This window comes from Hippocampus zosterae, chromosome 21, assembly GCF_025434085.1.
Source record: "Hippocampus zosterae strain Florida chromosome 21, ASM2543408v3, whole genome shotgun sequence".
In the NCBI taxonomy this organism is placed as follows: Eukaryota; Metazoa; Chordata; class Actinopteri; order Syngnathiformes; family Syngnathidae; genus Hippocampus; species Hippocampus zosterae.
In genome coordinates this window covers 9,736,839-9,751,018 of record NC_067471.1, presented here as the reverse complement: position 1 = coordinate 9,751,018, position 14,180 = coordinate 9,736,839, and the positions used below count along the sequence as shown (strand labels likewise).

The window sequence follows — 14,180 nt, the reverse complement described above, 5'->3', positions numbered from 1 at the left end:
TGAATGATGAGATTTTGCCAAGTCGGTATTGCAAATGTCAATCTGTTCTGAACTCCCTCGTCTGAATAAAATGAAGCTTAAATACAGAAAATGAATAACAATGTAAAATAAGAAATGATTCTTTTAATAATCCATCTGGCAGTGCTCATGTTTTATCAGGTGACCACACTGTAATGCACATGCACAAAAACGTTCTAATGACAATGTTTTTGTGCATGGCCATGTATTGTATTGTATGTGCATTACAGTTTTGACACGCTCTTCTTCGTTACGTTAGTCAGCCAAATCGCCTCCCTCCCCCAGAGACCACCCTGAGCACGAAACTGCATTTGGAAGGGGTGGGGGTCGAGCGACATAGACAAAGAGATTGGGGGTGGGGGGGCAGCTAGAGAGAGAGAGAGCAAGAGAGAGAGACGGTGGGGGTCTCGCGTGCCGAAGAAGAGGCGAGGGAGAAGGCAGAAGAGGAAGTGCACGCGGAGGTGGAGCTCCTCCACGAAGCTAAAGCTAACTAGCTAACATGTTGCCGCCGCTGCTGGTGCTGCGTGTCTACTAGCGGGCCGCCCTGGACTCCCTATCCGCCCTGAGGTGCATCATGCCCGGATGGAAGAAGAACATCCCGGCCTGTCTGCAAGCGGACCAGGAAGGAGGTAAGCGGCCAGCGTCTCCACTCCGTCGCTCACTCGGTGAGACTAGGCGCGCGTGCCTGTCTGCTGGTGCGCGTTCGCCTGTTTGCCGGCTTTTGGCGTCGCGCGCGCGGAAGTTGAAGACGGGCGTACGCGCGCGCGCAGCGGCTGATCTTGGCGTGACGTGACGTCAGGGAGAGTGACGGCGCTTCACATGACGTTACGTGAGGTGCATTCGGCAGGTGACGCAAGCGGGGTAGCTCGGCTAGCAGGCCCACCCACCTGCCGACCTGCCGACCTGGCGCGGGTTCGCCGCGCGTTCCCCACACCCCCCCTTCGCTTGACCGAAATGTGTGCAAACTGTGCTCGTGAGCGCACACGTTGACGGCGCTCAGCGCGACCCCGGCGACGCTCATCAATAACACCTTTTTTCGACTCAAAGTGACGTCACGACCACTCAAGATGAAGTGCTTGGTTCTTCATGACGTCGTGAGGTCGTTTCCATGTTCAGATCCTCGCCTTCCATCAAGTCTGCTGTCATTTGCACATTTCCGGCCACATCACTGATGATGATGATGATTCAGTTTGATCAGTTTCTACGTTTAAAAATAACACCGAAGTAAGAATGGATAAAAATAGACAAAAGAGGGAATTCATGAAAAGTCTTGAATCGAAGATAATGTGTGACACATGAGATGACGGCACGTGCTTCAGGACGCACACACAGAGTCCTTTAAGAGGTGCTGATGTCACAACTGTGCTCATCCTTGTCCTGCGGATTAGTCAAGCAAACCTGCGTGCGTGCCATGCACTTGAATCTTTTTCACGTGCAACACATTTTGCGTCGTTGCTCACTCATCACCACCGCGGCTAACAATAAAATGCTGACCGGGGTAAACTTCTCCACCACGTGTCATGGCAAGGCAAGGCAGACTGTCAAACACGGCATTTTAATTCTCTTTTTTGGGGGGGGGTTGGCATAGCGCCACTTTTGTCCTTAATTTGTTGCACTGGCATCCGCACTGGGCCCTGGGCAGCATCCAGGTGGAGTGGCGAGCTGCTGGCATCAAACAAACATCATGTCATTTTCTGCTTGAATTCACCCGGCATACGTGCGCACACACGCGTGATGCATCAGTAGGTGTGTGCGTGCGCACCTGTTTGGCCTTCATTGAGAAGTCGCTCGCGCTTGCTCTTAAGTGTGTGCGTGCGCATTGTGAATCAAGGTCAGTTCCTGAGGCGTCCTAATACGAGACCAGCTTCTACTTGACCATCATGTACTCGAGCCTCCTCGCTCGCCTATCGCGAGGCTGCGTTTCTACTCGTCTGTGCTCGACGACGAGACCACATTCGGCTTGAATACTTGACGATGTTGAAAAAGAGTAATTGATACAAAGTGGACTGGATTCTGACAACAGTTTCTGTGGGACTGGATTCCACTGGGCGACATCCTGCTCTGCTCTGCCATATTTGAGCGGACTAGCTTGTACGCAAGTGCGCCGCGTTCGTGATCGGGCACGCGTGTCCCTTAGGAATGAAGGTTATTCGGACGTCCATGAAGCAAAGCACCTCGAGCGTCGTGGCGTTTGCCCCAACGCGCGCTGGGGAGCCGGCGCCCCCTTGTGGTTGAGCGCCAGATCGCCCCCCCATCATATTGACAGCATGGCCGCCGATGGGATTGATGCGCGCCGCGCAAGAGCGTCCAGGCGAGGGAGCGGCAGGATAAGCCGACGCCTGTGGCGAATGCGATTAAAGGCACACTCCGGCAGCCAATGGCGGCGCGGCGGCACACAGGCCTGCGAGTGATATGCAAATGCGCGCTATGCAAATGAGGACGGTTTTGTCATTTTTAGCAGCTCTCGCTCGCTCGCTCGCTCTCTTCCTGACCAAATGTCAGTCAGTGCCTGCGCCGCTGGTCGGGCACGACGCTCTTCTCCCATTCAGGGGAAAGGCACAAACGATGACGCGTCAGTCATTGCATTTGTGTGCGTGCGTCATTTCGGCAAAACAACGCAAGCTTTTGACATCGATTCTTTGAGGGCTGCGTTCGGCTCAAACTGTAAACTACATTTTACTGGAGTACATTTGACGTGACTGCATTTTACTGGACATACAGTGACCCTCTAACTAGCAAACATATCAAGCCACTTCAACATAGTTCCCCGGCACCAAAATAATGTTAGGGAGTCAAACAGGTGTAGTAGTTGCTCCCTCCCACTAGGTGGCAGTACGCTGCATTCGAGGAGACGGGCTCGGAATAGACCAGATCCCGCTCGACTCCGTTCTACTCGACTCTGGATTTGACGTGACCGCTTTCAATGAGACCTCGTTCTGCTCGGACACTTCGGCCAGACGTTAATTTAGACCACGTGACGCTCGGACCAATTTCTTCTCCAATAGACTGGAAACACTCGGCTTCAATGTACGAGACGCTGCCCGCGTGCACCGTGGGAAATGTCGTTTGCGTTCACCCTGCGGCTTGTGCACTTTGCCTCCTTCGCGCGCTCCTTTGTGGAAATTGCTGGCTATCCTTGACTGAATGGAGCAGGCCCCTCCCCCTCGGCGGAACCCAGTGTGTGTGCGCGTGTCATAAAAGGAAGAATGAATGGTGCAAAGCATGTGGGGGTGGGCGGGGGGGAGGAGGATGCAAGGAAGGAAGAAAAGAAGAAAAGTCATGTCTGCTGACTCTTCAAGTGCACATTTACACGGCGTGTGCGTGCGCGAGCGTTGTGATTGGCCGAAGGAGGCCAGGAGGAGGCCGCAGAGGAGGCGAGGCTAAAAAGAGTGCCCGTGTGCGCGCCGCACGCACGCGGGGAGAAACCCGAGCTGACTTTCTTTGTGTGGGATGCCGCTTCCCGTTAGCGAGGGCTCGCGGCTAGCCGTGCGTTAGCCACCCCCCCGACCCCCCGCTGAGGATGGAGCGCTTCCTAACGCTCCTGCGCCTGCTCCAAAGGAGGCGCGGGAGGAGGTACCGCGCCGCCGACGACTACCAGGAAGGATACGACGACGTCTACTTCTATACCAGCAAGTACCGCGCGCGCCTGCTGCGTGAGTGGCACACCTGCAACAAATGCAGGTGTACACACGCACAGGCAAACACACACACACACACACACACTCATCTCACGCGTGCAAACATGTCACATATTCACATCTCACACACACTGAAGACACGGGTAGACACCTCTCTCACGCGCACAGTTTACACGTGAACACGACATTCATGCGTGCGTGCGCACTTTGAAGTGTAATTGAAGAGCATGCAGGTGCCACCAGGTGCATTGTGGGTAATGACAAGTGTGGACACACCACAGGAATTTCCACAACATCCCCAAGCACGACTTAGTTCTGAAACCCACACAAACATGCATAGCGCTTAGCTAACTAGGTGTGATGCTAGATGCTGCCCGACATGCCAAGGCAAAGGTCAGCGACCTTTGGAAAAGGGAGAGCTCCAAAAGGCTCGCCGTTTCCCCCCCGCCCGTGGGAACACAAATCGTCATCGCAAATGCGATTTTCCGATGCACTTTAAAGGCTTGGGCTCAGCCACTGAGCAGAGAAGTGGCCTTCGCGTCTATAAATTGCTCTTTGTACTTGCGGGTTCACTCAATGATTCATCAGCTTGTTGTCATGGTAACAGCCGCAGCAGCGTGTGTGCGCCTTGATCGTCTCATGACGCACGCGTGCTGATGTTTTTTGGGAGTTTTCTTTTTTTTTTTTTGCTGTCATGATCACATCAACGTACCGTGGCTGGCACGTCCAAGCGGCTTTAGCATCCGCCGGACTGGCACGCGTGTCGTAGTAAAACACTCACCGACGTGGTTGGATGTCGTCCTTCCTACGGGAACGACGTCGCGTCTGGAAAACAAAATGTCAACATTAGTCGGCACGCGCGCGGCGAGTGAAATGAAATCCCAGATGGTCGGCATCCGGAACGCTGAGCGACATGTGCGACGAGGCCACGCCCCCTTAGCAGATGCAGCCTATCGGGTGGCGGTGTTGCAACGCAAAGTGTTGGGGCTCGGGGAGGGGTGTGAAGGGGGGTGGAAAAGGGCCGGCGCGCATTTTCTCGAGGACGCAAATGGAGCGTTGGGGGCAGGGGGGAGGAGGGGGTGTCAGCATGTGGGACGCTTCGCCATGCTTTTAGCATTCTCTCATCCTCTGGCGTTGGGCGCGCTCCTCCCATCCCCCCATCGCGGGCATCCTCCATCCTCCCGCTCCGCCTCGTCATCGCGCCGTCACATCCCCCCTCCCCTCCCCGCTCCTCGTTTCATGGCGGCGCTTCACATCTGCAGCGCCCCCCGCCCCTCCTCGTCCTCCTTCCTCATCCTCGTCGACGCCATGGCGCCCGCGTGAGGGGGGGGGCCGAACGACGGATTAGCGGCAGCGTTTGGCGTGCATGGCGCCGGGCGGGCGGCCAAGCTGGGGGGCTTCATCATGATCGCCGTGTCCTTCAAATGCCGATGTCAGATCCTGCGCAGGGTGAATAAAGGTACGGCGACACGGAGGCGCGCACGACGATGGAGATCCAACGTTGGAGGGGGGGTGACGCCAATGTTGACTGCAATTTTGTGTGTGGGGGGAAAGGGGGGGGGGCAAAACAGCTTTCCTGTGTGTGTGTGTGCGAGAGAGAAATTTGCTAGCAAGAGGAGAGACGTACCTTTTTTTTTTTTATGTGTTGCGCTCGCAGATGAAGGTCCGTACACCAAACACTCGGCGGGCTCGCGTCCGTCGGACGGCGCGCTGGCCATCCGGAGGCAGAGCATACCAGGTAAGGGCCTCGCCTCGCCGTCCAGGAGGAAGCGGCGCTCGGCTCACGCCGCCGCCGTCCCCAGATGAGTTCCGGGGGTGCACGCTGGTGGAGCTGATGAAGAAGGAAGGCACCACGCTGGGGCTGACCGTGTCAGGCGGCATCGACAAGGACGGGAAGCCGCGGGTGTCCAATCTGAGGCCGGGGGGCATCGCCGCCAGGTAAGGGAAAGCCCGCAGCGCTCGGCGGTCGGCGCCGGCTGGCTCGCCGGCGGCCCTCAGCCGGTCTCTCCCGCCGCTCGTCAGGAGCGACCAGCTGAACGTGGGCGACTACATCCGCTCCGTCAACGGCATCAACTTGGCCAAGTTCCGCCACGACGAGATCATCAGCCTGCTGAAGAACGTGGGCGAGCGCGTGCTGCTGGAGGTGGAGTACGAGCTGCCGCCCGTCTGTACGTGCTCGCCTCGCCTCGCCCTCGCGTCCGCCCGACCTGCGCCCGGCACGCTGACGTCTCTTTGCGCCGCAGCCGTGCAGGGTTCCGGCGTCGTCTTCAAGACGGTGGAGGTGACGCTGCACAAGGAGGGAAACAGCTTCGGCTTCGTCATCAGAGGTGCGTCTCGTCTCGTCTCGGCCGCCGCCGCCGGCTGCCGCTGACGCGCCTTGTGCGTCGCGCAGGCGGAGCCAACGAAGACAGGAACAAGTGTCGGCCCATCGTGGTCGCCACCGTGCGCTCGGGGGGGCCGGCCGACAGGTGAGCGCAAGCTTCTGAAGGCGGCGTCGGAGGTCTCGCTCTCATCATGTGGTGCGCCGGCACGTAGGGAAGGCAGCGTCAAGCCCGGCGACCGTCTGCTGAGTATCGACGGCATCCGTCTCCACGGCAACACGCTGGGGGAGGCCATGAGCGTTCTCAAGCAGAGTGGACAGGAAGCCACCATGCTGCTGGAATACGACGTCTCCGTCATGGGTCGGCACGCACGCGCACGCACGCACGCACGCCAGAGAGAGAAAGAGAGCCGCACGCGCGTGACCTTTGCCCCTGCGCCATTAGATTCGGTGTCTTCGGCTTCGGGTCCTCTGCTGGTGGAGGTCGCCAAGGCGACGGGCTCCAGCCTGGGCGTGGCCCTGTCCTCGTCCACCTTCTGCAACAAGCAGGTCATCGTCATCGATAAGGTCAAGCCGGCCAGCATCGCCGACAGGTGAGCTTTCCCGCCAGGTGAGCTTTCCCGCCGGGCGCTAGCCTCCTGACGGACGGCGGCGCGCGCAGGTGCGGCGCCCTCCACGCCGGCGATCACATCCTGTCGGTGGACGGCAAGTCCATGGAGTTCTGCTCCCTGGCCGAAGCCACGCAGCTGCTGTCCGCCTCCTGCCACAACGTGCGCTTGGAGATCCTGCCGCAGCACCGGACCCGGCCGGCCCTCAACGCGCCGCAGCAAGGTGCCCGCGCGCGCCAACAAACGGCTAGCTAACGACACGCGCGGAATGCCGCCCCTCCTCCCGTCTTAACCTGAACGCCGGCCCGCATGTGCGCCCGTGTGCAGTCAAGGTGCAGCGTTCTCCCCGCCCCCTCCCCTGGGAGACCGGAAGCTCCGCCCCCATCCTCCCCCCTTACCACTACAACACGTACCATCCCGACCAGTCGGGCGCCAGGTGGCACAACCGCCATCCGAACGAGTCGTGTACGTCCGCCGCTCGCCCGCGCGTTAGCCCGCGAGCGCCGCCGCCGTCGCCGCCCTGACGCCCGGCTGTGTTTGCAGCCCTGGGCCACACGTTCTCGCCGGGCTCCATGTCGGCCTACAGCCTGTCGTCCCTCAACATGAGCGTCCCCAGGAGCGCCTATCCCACCAGTCCGCGGGGGACGCTGGCGCGCAAGAAGCCGAAGAAGAAGGACTTCAAGAGCTCCCGTGAGGCACCTCGCCATTTGCTCCGCATTCGCCGGGCCTCCGAGATCATTTCCGTGTCTTTCCGTCTCTGGGCCAGTGTCTTTGGCGTCCAGCACGGTGGGCCTGGCCGGTCAGGTGGTCCACACGGAGACCACGGAGGTGACCTTGCCGGGCGACGGCGTGGCGGGCTTCGGCCTCCAGCTGCAAGGCGGCGTCTTTGCCACCGAGACGCTCTCCTCGCCGCCGCTCATCGCCTACATCGACCCCGACAGTCCCGCCGAGAGGTTGACGCGCGCAGCGGCCCGCCGCCGAGCCGGTCCGCCGCCGAGCCGGTCCGCCTCACGTCTGGAAACGCGCCCCCGCGCGCGTGTGTCTTGGCTGTGCGTAGGTGCGGCATCCTGCAAATAGGCGACAGGATCTTGTCCATCAACGGCGTTGCCACCGAAGACTCCACCTTGGAAGAAACCAATCAGCTGCTCCGAGACTCCTCCATTCCCGCGCAACTCACCCTGGAGATCGAGTTCGACGTGGCCGGTATGCGGGCGCCGCACTTTGCACGCCGCGCGTGGGCTCGCCTCGGAAGATGAGCGCTTTGTCTCCTCCAGAATCGGTCATCCCTTCCTCCGGAACCTTCCACGTGAAGCTGCCCAAGAAGCCGGGAGTGGAGCTGGGAATCACCATCAGCTGTGAGTCCATCATGGCCGCCGTCGTCTCGAACGGGCGTGCGCTCAACGTGCGGCGCTGCCGTTGCAGCTCCATCCAACAGGAAAGCCGGAGACCCCCTCATCATCTCCGACATCAAGAAGGGCAGCGTTGCTCACAGGTGAGGACCCCCCCCCGCCCCCCCGCGCTGGCAAAAGACCTTCCTTCTCAACGCATGGCCGGCCGGCAGGACGGGCACGCTGGAGCTGGGAGACAAGCTGCTGGCCATCGACAACGTCCGCGTGGAGACCTGCTCCATGGAGGAGGCGGCGCAGATCCTGCAGCGCTGCGAGGACCTGGTCAAGCTCAAGATACGCAAAGACGAGGACAACTCCGGTAAGCGGCCGCCGCGCCCTTTGCCGCGCGCGCGCACACGCGCACGCACACCCCCGCACGCCCCCGCTGTGCCTTCCAGACGAGCAGGAGGTGTCGGGGAGCATCATCTACACGGTGGAGCTGCAACGCTACGGAGGCCCCCTGGGCATCACCATCTCGGGCACCGAGGAGCCTTTCGACCCCATCATCATCTCCTCGCTCACCAAGGGAGGCCTGGCAGAGAGGTCAGCAACGTCGTCATGTCGACACCCCCCGCATTTGGGGGGTGACAATCCTTCAAATGTCCCCCTTGAACCGCCCAATTGGTTGGAGCCGACTCAAATCAGGGGCTGTCCCTGCGCACGTTGGCCTCTAGGGGCAGTGTGGTGCGCAGAAGTTGTGCCTTCCAGTGGTGGTTTTTGCTCTGTGAAGGACAAACGCCCCCACGCCCCCTCCCGAATTTGCCACGCATTTGCTTTGGCATCGTTCAAGGGCTTTCACGGCGCAGAGAACCTGTTTTTTTTTTCCGTCACAATTCAAAGATGGAGGATGAGATTTGCGATGCAATGTGCGCGCAGGACGGGCGCCATCCACGTGGGCGACCGCATCCTGGCCATCAACAGCAGCAGCCTGAAGGGCAAACCGCTGAGCGAGGCCATCAGTCTCCTGCAGCAGGCGGGCGAGACCGTCACGCTCAAGATCAAGAAGCACGGCGAGCGTACGTCCCCGTCGTCGGCGGGGGTGGGGATGCCGCGGACCTCAACGTGCGCTTGCGTCCACGCAGTGTCCGGTCCAATGTCCTGCGTGATCGGCCCGGGCCTGGAAAACCACGACGGCGAGGGGGGAGAGGAGTCGGCGGTCGGCGCGGCTCCCCCTACGGCTCAGAGGCCGTCCGTCGGCAGCGCCGTCGAGTCCTGGGACGGATCCCACGCCGACGCCTGCTTCGCCGTCCCGGGTACGTGCGTCGGCGACGTCGCCGGCGAGCGCGTCGCCGTCTCGCCTTGACGCGCGGCCTTTGCTTTCAGCTCCTTCCTTCCACCCGTCGCCGTTCCCCTTCCACGAGTGGCGCAACGCCAAGACCGGCAACAGCCGATCGCGGGGCGACCCGCCGGCGGATCTGTCGTCGGGCCTCGGCGACGACTGGGAACACGTCGCGCTGGGCGGGTGAGCCGCCGTTGAGATTGCGGTTGACAGCGGGTTGCGTGTCACTCGACAACAGTTATGCCTCTGCGTGCAACTGACCTGCGGGGGCGGGGCGGGGCCGCAGGTTCACGGTGGGTCATGACGGGACAGAACCGGATCAGGAGGAGAACTTCTGGTCTCAGGCTCTGGAGGATCTGGAGACATGTGGACAGAGCGGAATCCTCAGAGAACTGGAGGTACACACACACACATGTGAATGCTGTGCCGGGTGGGGCGGGCGGGACTTGCTCAAGTCTTTCAACCAACGAAAAGCTTAAGGCGGGGGAAAAAATACCCGGGCTTGTTTTCCAGGAGCCGGAAAAGGAGACGGCGGCGCCGCTCACTGGGGTACCTTCCCTGCTTTGCGCTTCCTCTTCCTCACCTGCGCTCATCAATCGTCTCTTTCGTCGCGCGCGCTAACACCTTTTCACCGCAACCCTTCACTGGCTTGTTGTGACACTTTTAGGGCCCTTCAATTCTTTTTTTTCTTCTTTTTTGGGGGGGGGCATTTATGAACATTCAGAGACTTTTAGAAACACCTCGAGTTGATATGATGTGATTTTTACTGACATGGACGTGGCTTTTGATGGAGTGGCATGAATTGAATGAAAGGCTTTGTTGGGGGGGGGCGGAGGGTGACTTTGAGCTCATCTCTCCGTGACATTTAGAATACCCCCGCGACTTTTTTTCGACATGAAAGCGTGATTTGCTGTCACGTAACTCATTTTTGGTGACACGAGTCGGCTCGGGAGTGGTCTGCCACGTTAACGGCTGAGCGAGGCATGCTGGGAGCTTTGCGAGCATTTGCGCCTGCACGCGGTTGACTACAGAAGGAGACTCGAGTATTTTAAGGGTGGCGCTGACGTGAACGTGCGATCGCTCGTCTCCAGGCCACCATCATGTCCGGCTCGGCCCTCAGCCTGAACCACGAGCCGCCCCCCGCCCGCACCTCGCTGGGCCGCCAGGCCAGCTTCCAGGAACGCAGCAGCGCCCGCCCCCAGGTGGCCGCCGCCGCCGCCGCCTGCCACGCGTGACCTCCGCCAAGTAAGACCTGACTGACTGTGCCTGTGCCGCCCCTTAGGTGAGCCCACGCTCCAACACCTTGCCCTCCGACCCCCAGCGCCGAGCCTTCGCCATGAAGAAGATGAGACAGGAAGTCAACGACATCCTCAACCAGACGCCGGTAGAACTTCACAAGGTGAACGCGCCACACTCGCTTCTTCCGCCTCGTGATCAGCGGCTTTTACGGTGCGCTGACTACGGCTCAAGACAAAAAAAAAAAGCCAATAACAGAAGAGGAAGGGGAAAAGGGACCAAACATTTTGAATGACGTCACAAGCAAAGGCGGGGGGGCGACGAAACGATTGACAAATGGCACTTTTGATATTTGACGGACACGCGTGTTGACGTGTCGCAGCTGACTCTGGAAAAGTCTTCCGATTTGGAGGACTTCGGTTTCAGCGTGTCAGACGGCGTTCTGGATCGCGGCGTTTACGTCAACAACATCCGCGGCGGCGGCCCGGCGGAGCGCGGGGGCCTGCAAGCGTACGACCGCCTCCTGCAGGTAAGCCCGGACAAGATCAGTTGGCCCCCCCTTTTTTTTCCCCTTTAAACACAAGTTGCGGTCCATGCGTTCAGATCAACCACGTGCGCACTCGGGACTTCGACTGCTGCTTGGTGGTACCGCTCATCGCCGAGTCATCAAACCGCTTAGATCTGGTCATCAGCCGAAACCCCGCCTCCTCGGCCAGCCCGCTGACCAATCACGCAGAAAGCACCGACAACGGCCACGCCCCTCCGCTGACGGGTCACCGGAAGGAAGGGCGAGAAGACGCGAGCGAGGACGACGCGCCAATCAAGTGGAAGAAACCCGGGGACGGGCTGGGGGCCGGCTTCGGGGCGGGGCTAGTCACCAACACTTCTGTATAGGATTGAATGGGCTACGTCCCCCTTGGTGCTCCACACACAACCTCTGAACTTTGAGTTTTGAAAGCAGCCCGAAAGCACACGCGCACATGCCGGTCCTCATCCTGATCTGAATTCTGATCCGACTCCTGTCCCACTGGACCCTCTGACCCCATCCCTGATTGGATTACGATCCCAATGCCGATATAATGACAAGTCCTAAATCTACTACTGATCCTGTTCTTGAGGCCAGTTCTGATCCCATTCTGGATCCCGCTCGAAACCTGCATATCCTGACCGAAGTTATCATCGCCATCTCACTACTGATTCAACTCCAAATCCTCATCTACTGATCTTGATCTGGCAGCAAATCCAGATCCCACGACTCGTGCTGATACCAGTCCAAATCCAAATCTCCTGGTTCCAGATCACGCTATGGATCCAGATCCACTCCAACTAAGCCTCCACACTCCGGTCTTCGGGGGACATGGTCTGGAGCAGGAACCAGAATTCTAACAGGAGCACAGCAGCAGCAGCAGCACACTGACTGAGGATTGGTCGCTCTTTCTGACCGATTGGCTCCAAGGAGATGCCCAAGCACAGACGAATGGATTTCTCCTGATCCAAAGCGGATGGAGTATCCGCATCGGAACTGGACTTGCCATGAAAATGCTCCTTGAGTGGAGGAATGCGTTTAAAAACAAAACAAAAAACATGAGAATATAAACTCAAGAATCATTGTGATTACACTGACAGAAACTGAGCAGTTAATATTATTATTGTTATTATTATTTTGGGCGGGAGGTTTTAAAATTTACACTTGTTGACTGGCCACACTGTGTAAGTCTGAACTTGGGTGCGTGCGTGTGTTGTCCCGTCCCCCGTCGCCCTCACTCACACACCCTGTTAACCCCTCACCGTCCCTCAGCCAATAGGCTGACAGGCACAATGACCCCATTACACAGATTGATCAATCAATGACGCCTGACTGATTGGTTCTCTTCTGACCACACACACACAGGCCAAAAATGAGCATGACCCCGCCCCCTCCCTCCAGTAACTGTGAATTCTTATGCTAATTAATTGTGTGTTGTCACTTTTCTCTGTTTGTTTGTTTGTTTGTTTCCATGACGACCGGACCTCACAAAGTCCCAAAAAGAAAACAAAGGTTGAGTCCTCCTCATCGACGTGGTTTCTGAGCCATTTCAACATTTTAGGAAACATGCTGTGACACGTACGTGACGTCAACATTAAGCTGCTAGCTCTCTTGCCTCATTAGGAAGTCGACATTTTCATACGGCTCTGAAAAAAAGAAAAAAAAAGAATATGCTGCTGTATTGACTTGTAATTGGCAGCCGTTTGCTTGGGTGCGATTGGTCGCTCGAAATAATTTTAGTTAGCCGTGAAGCTGTTTGAACCACGGCGCCCACTTGTGGCTAGCAAACAAAGCGCACACAGCTACCTTGTGGCTAACAAGATGCTTAGCACAAGGCTAACAGAGGGCTCGCTCATCGCTACGGCTGAGCTAACTTCAACGAAAAAGAGTTGGCGTTAACAATTTCCGCCCAAAGAAAGGGGCCTTGGGGGCGTGGCTTCAGGAATGCTCGCCAGAAAGCCATACACAGACAGACACGCGTGCACACACACACACACACAACGTGTTGTTTGTAAGCGTGTATTGTGCGTGCACAACGTGACAGGATTTTGCACACGCAGAGGCACATTGTACTGCCGTCGGAAAAGGACATTTGACTTTCATGTAGCTTCACCAACCAAACAAACAAATGAACGAGTGAACCAACGTTTCAGGAACACTGACGATGTTGTAAAGTATTTTTGTACAAATTTCATACTTTGGTAGCATGACGTTCCTGCTGTGTGTCCTGCTGTCTCCACCTTTCTTTGTGCGCTCGACTACTGAGCAACAATAAACACCAACTACTCATGAAGCCTTTACCACACACTTTTTGGACTTGATCGTCTCATTGTCGAGGAGTCTTCACACGCGCGCGCACACACAAATCATTTCGACGTTCTTTTCCTTCAGTACTGATTCAAATCACTCCAAGAAGTCTCACGTTAACGAAATTGCACCTTTTCTCCATTCATGTCACCTTTAAGATATCCTTTATTTGTCCCACAATGGGGAAATTTACAGTCAGAGATCAGAAAGGAAACCACAAGGTCCATTCATCGCTGCCAAATTCTACACCTAACCCAAATTGAGCAATTTTCCACATTTACCACCTTCAAAATGCCTTGACTTATGTCTTTTACAACTTGTTCAGCTGGTACAGAACTATCGACCCACATGAGTGTCCATAACCAATTACACAAAAATCTTGTCAAACAAAACCGCTGCGAGTATAAATTGTTACAAATGACCAAAAGCTACAAAGACAGGAATGATGACAAGAAAAAATCAAAACACATAAATGCATAAAGAAACACATTTAAGAAAGAAATGCTGTAATCAATCCTGCGGTGACCCCCACCCTTTAGTGGCCTGAATATGCATCTTTTTATTCCATGTTGCCGCTTTTTATTTACATGTCATGAATCTCCGCTGCGTTGTTTTTTTTTTACATTTGTTTCACATATGTATGCGATTAAATGGCGCCAGGGTTGTAGTCTGGTCACTCCTGATCTATTTCATTGCCTAAATTCCGAAATTTTCACAGATAATTTACGTGAGTCATTCAGCAACATTCACAGGTTCAATTGTCGCTCATTGATTACGTCACCCTCTCAATTTAATTTATAAATTAATACATTGTGACGTACAGCGCAGATATCTTTTATTTGGGTTTATTATTATGACTA

The 14,180-nt window shown here is 56.9% G+C and overlaps 1 protein-coding gene and 1 long non-coding RNA gene across 4 annotated transcripts; one reads left to right on the top strand and one right to left on the bottom strand.

Moving 5' to 3' along the window:
- The first annotated feature begins 384 nt into the window (after nucleotides 1–384).
- Nucleotides 385–13,306, top strand: grip1 (glutamate receptor interacting protein 1). 3 transcript variants are annotated; one of them, XM_052055724.1, is made up of 25 exons: nucleotides 386–647; nucleotides 5,314–5,394; nucleotides 5,459–5,594; nucleotides 5,679–5,824; nucleotides 5,900–5,983; nucleotides 6,049–6,124; nucleotides 6,192–6,337; nucleotides 6,422–6,569; nucleotides 6,638–6,807; nucleotides 6,912–7,049; nucleotides 7,128–7,274; nucleotides 7,351–7,537; nucleotides 7,642–7,787; nucleotides 7,859–7,939; nucleotides 8,007–8,076; nucleotides 8,146–8,291; nucleotides 8,371–8,515; nucleotides 8,849–8,988; nucleotides 9,055–9,225; nucleotides 9,296–9,434; nucleotides 9,538–9,649; nucleotides 10,343–10,453; nucleotides 10,534–10,650; nucleotides 10,870–11,016; nucleotides 11,091–13,306. In XM_052055724.1, the coding sequence occupies exons 1-25, from the start codon at nucleotides 593–595 to the stop codon at nucleotides 11,379–11,381; spliced, it is 3,330 nt and encodes a 1,109-aa protein (XP_051911684.1). In that variant the 5' UTR covers nucleotides 386–592; the 3' UTR covers nucleotides 11,382–13,306. The 3 variants fall into 3 exon arrangements, with proteins under 3 accessions (XP_051911685.1, XP_051911684.1, XP_051911686.1); XM_052055726.1 differs by lacking the exon at nucleotides 386–647 and adding an exon at nucleotides 4,904–5,115; XM_052055725.1 differs by lacking the exon at nucleotides 6,912–7,049 and having other exon boundaries at nucleotides 385–647.
- LOC127593954 (uncharacterized) lies at nucleotides 1,578–4,700 on the bottom strand. Its single transcript, XR_007960559.1, has 2 exons — nucleotides 4,438–4,700; nucleotides 1,578–1,680 (listed from the first exon to the last, which is right to left on the bottom strand). It is a non-coding gene; the product is annotated as an uncharacterized LOC127593954 (long non-coding RNA).
- Nucleotides 13,307–14,180: the final 874 nt, after the last annotated feature.

Bases quoted from the DNA above. Each gene is read 5' to 3' on its own strand.
- grip1 (XM_052055724.1), top strand. From the start codon at position 593: ATGCCCGGATGGAAGAAGAACATCCCGGCCTGTCTGCAAGCGGACCAG. The intron at 6,808-6,911 runs GTGCCCGCGCGC...GCCCGTGTGCAG, and splicing joins CCTCAACGCGCCGCAGCAAG to TCAAGGTGCAGCGTTCTCCC. The intron at 7,050-7,127 runs GTACGTCCGCCG...CTGTGTTTGCAG, and splicing joins CCGCCATCCGAACGAGTCGT to CCCTGGGCCACACGTTCTCG.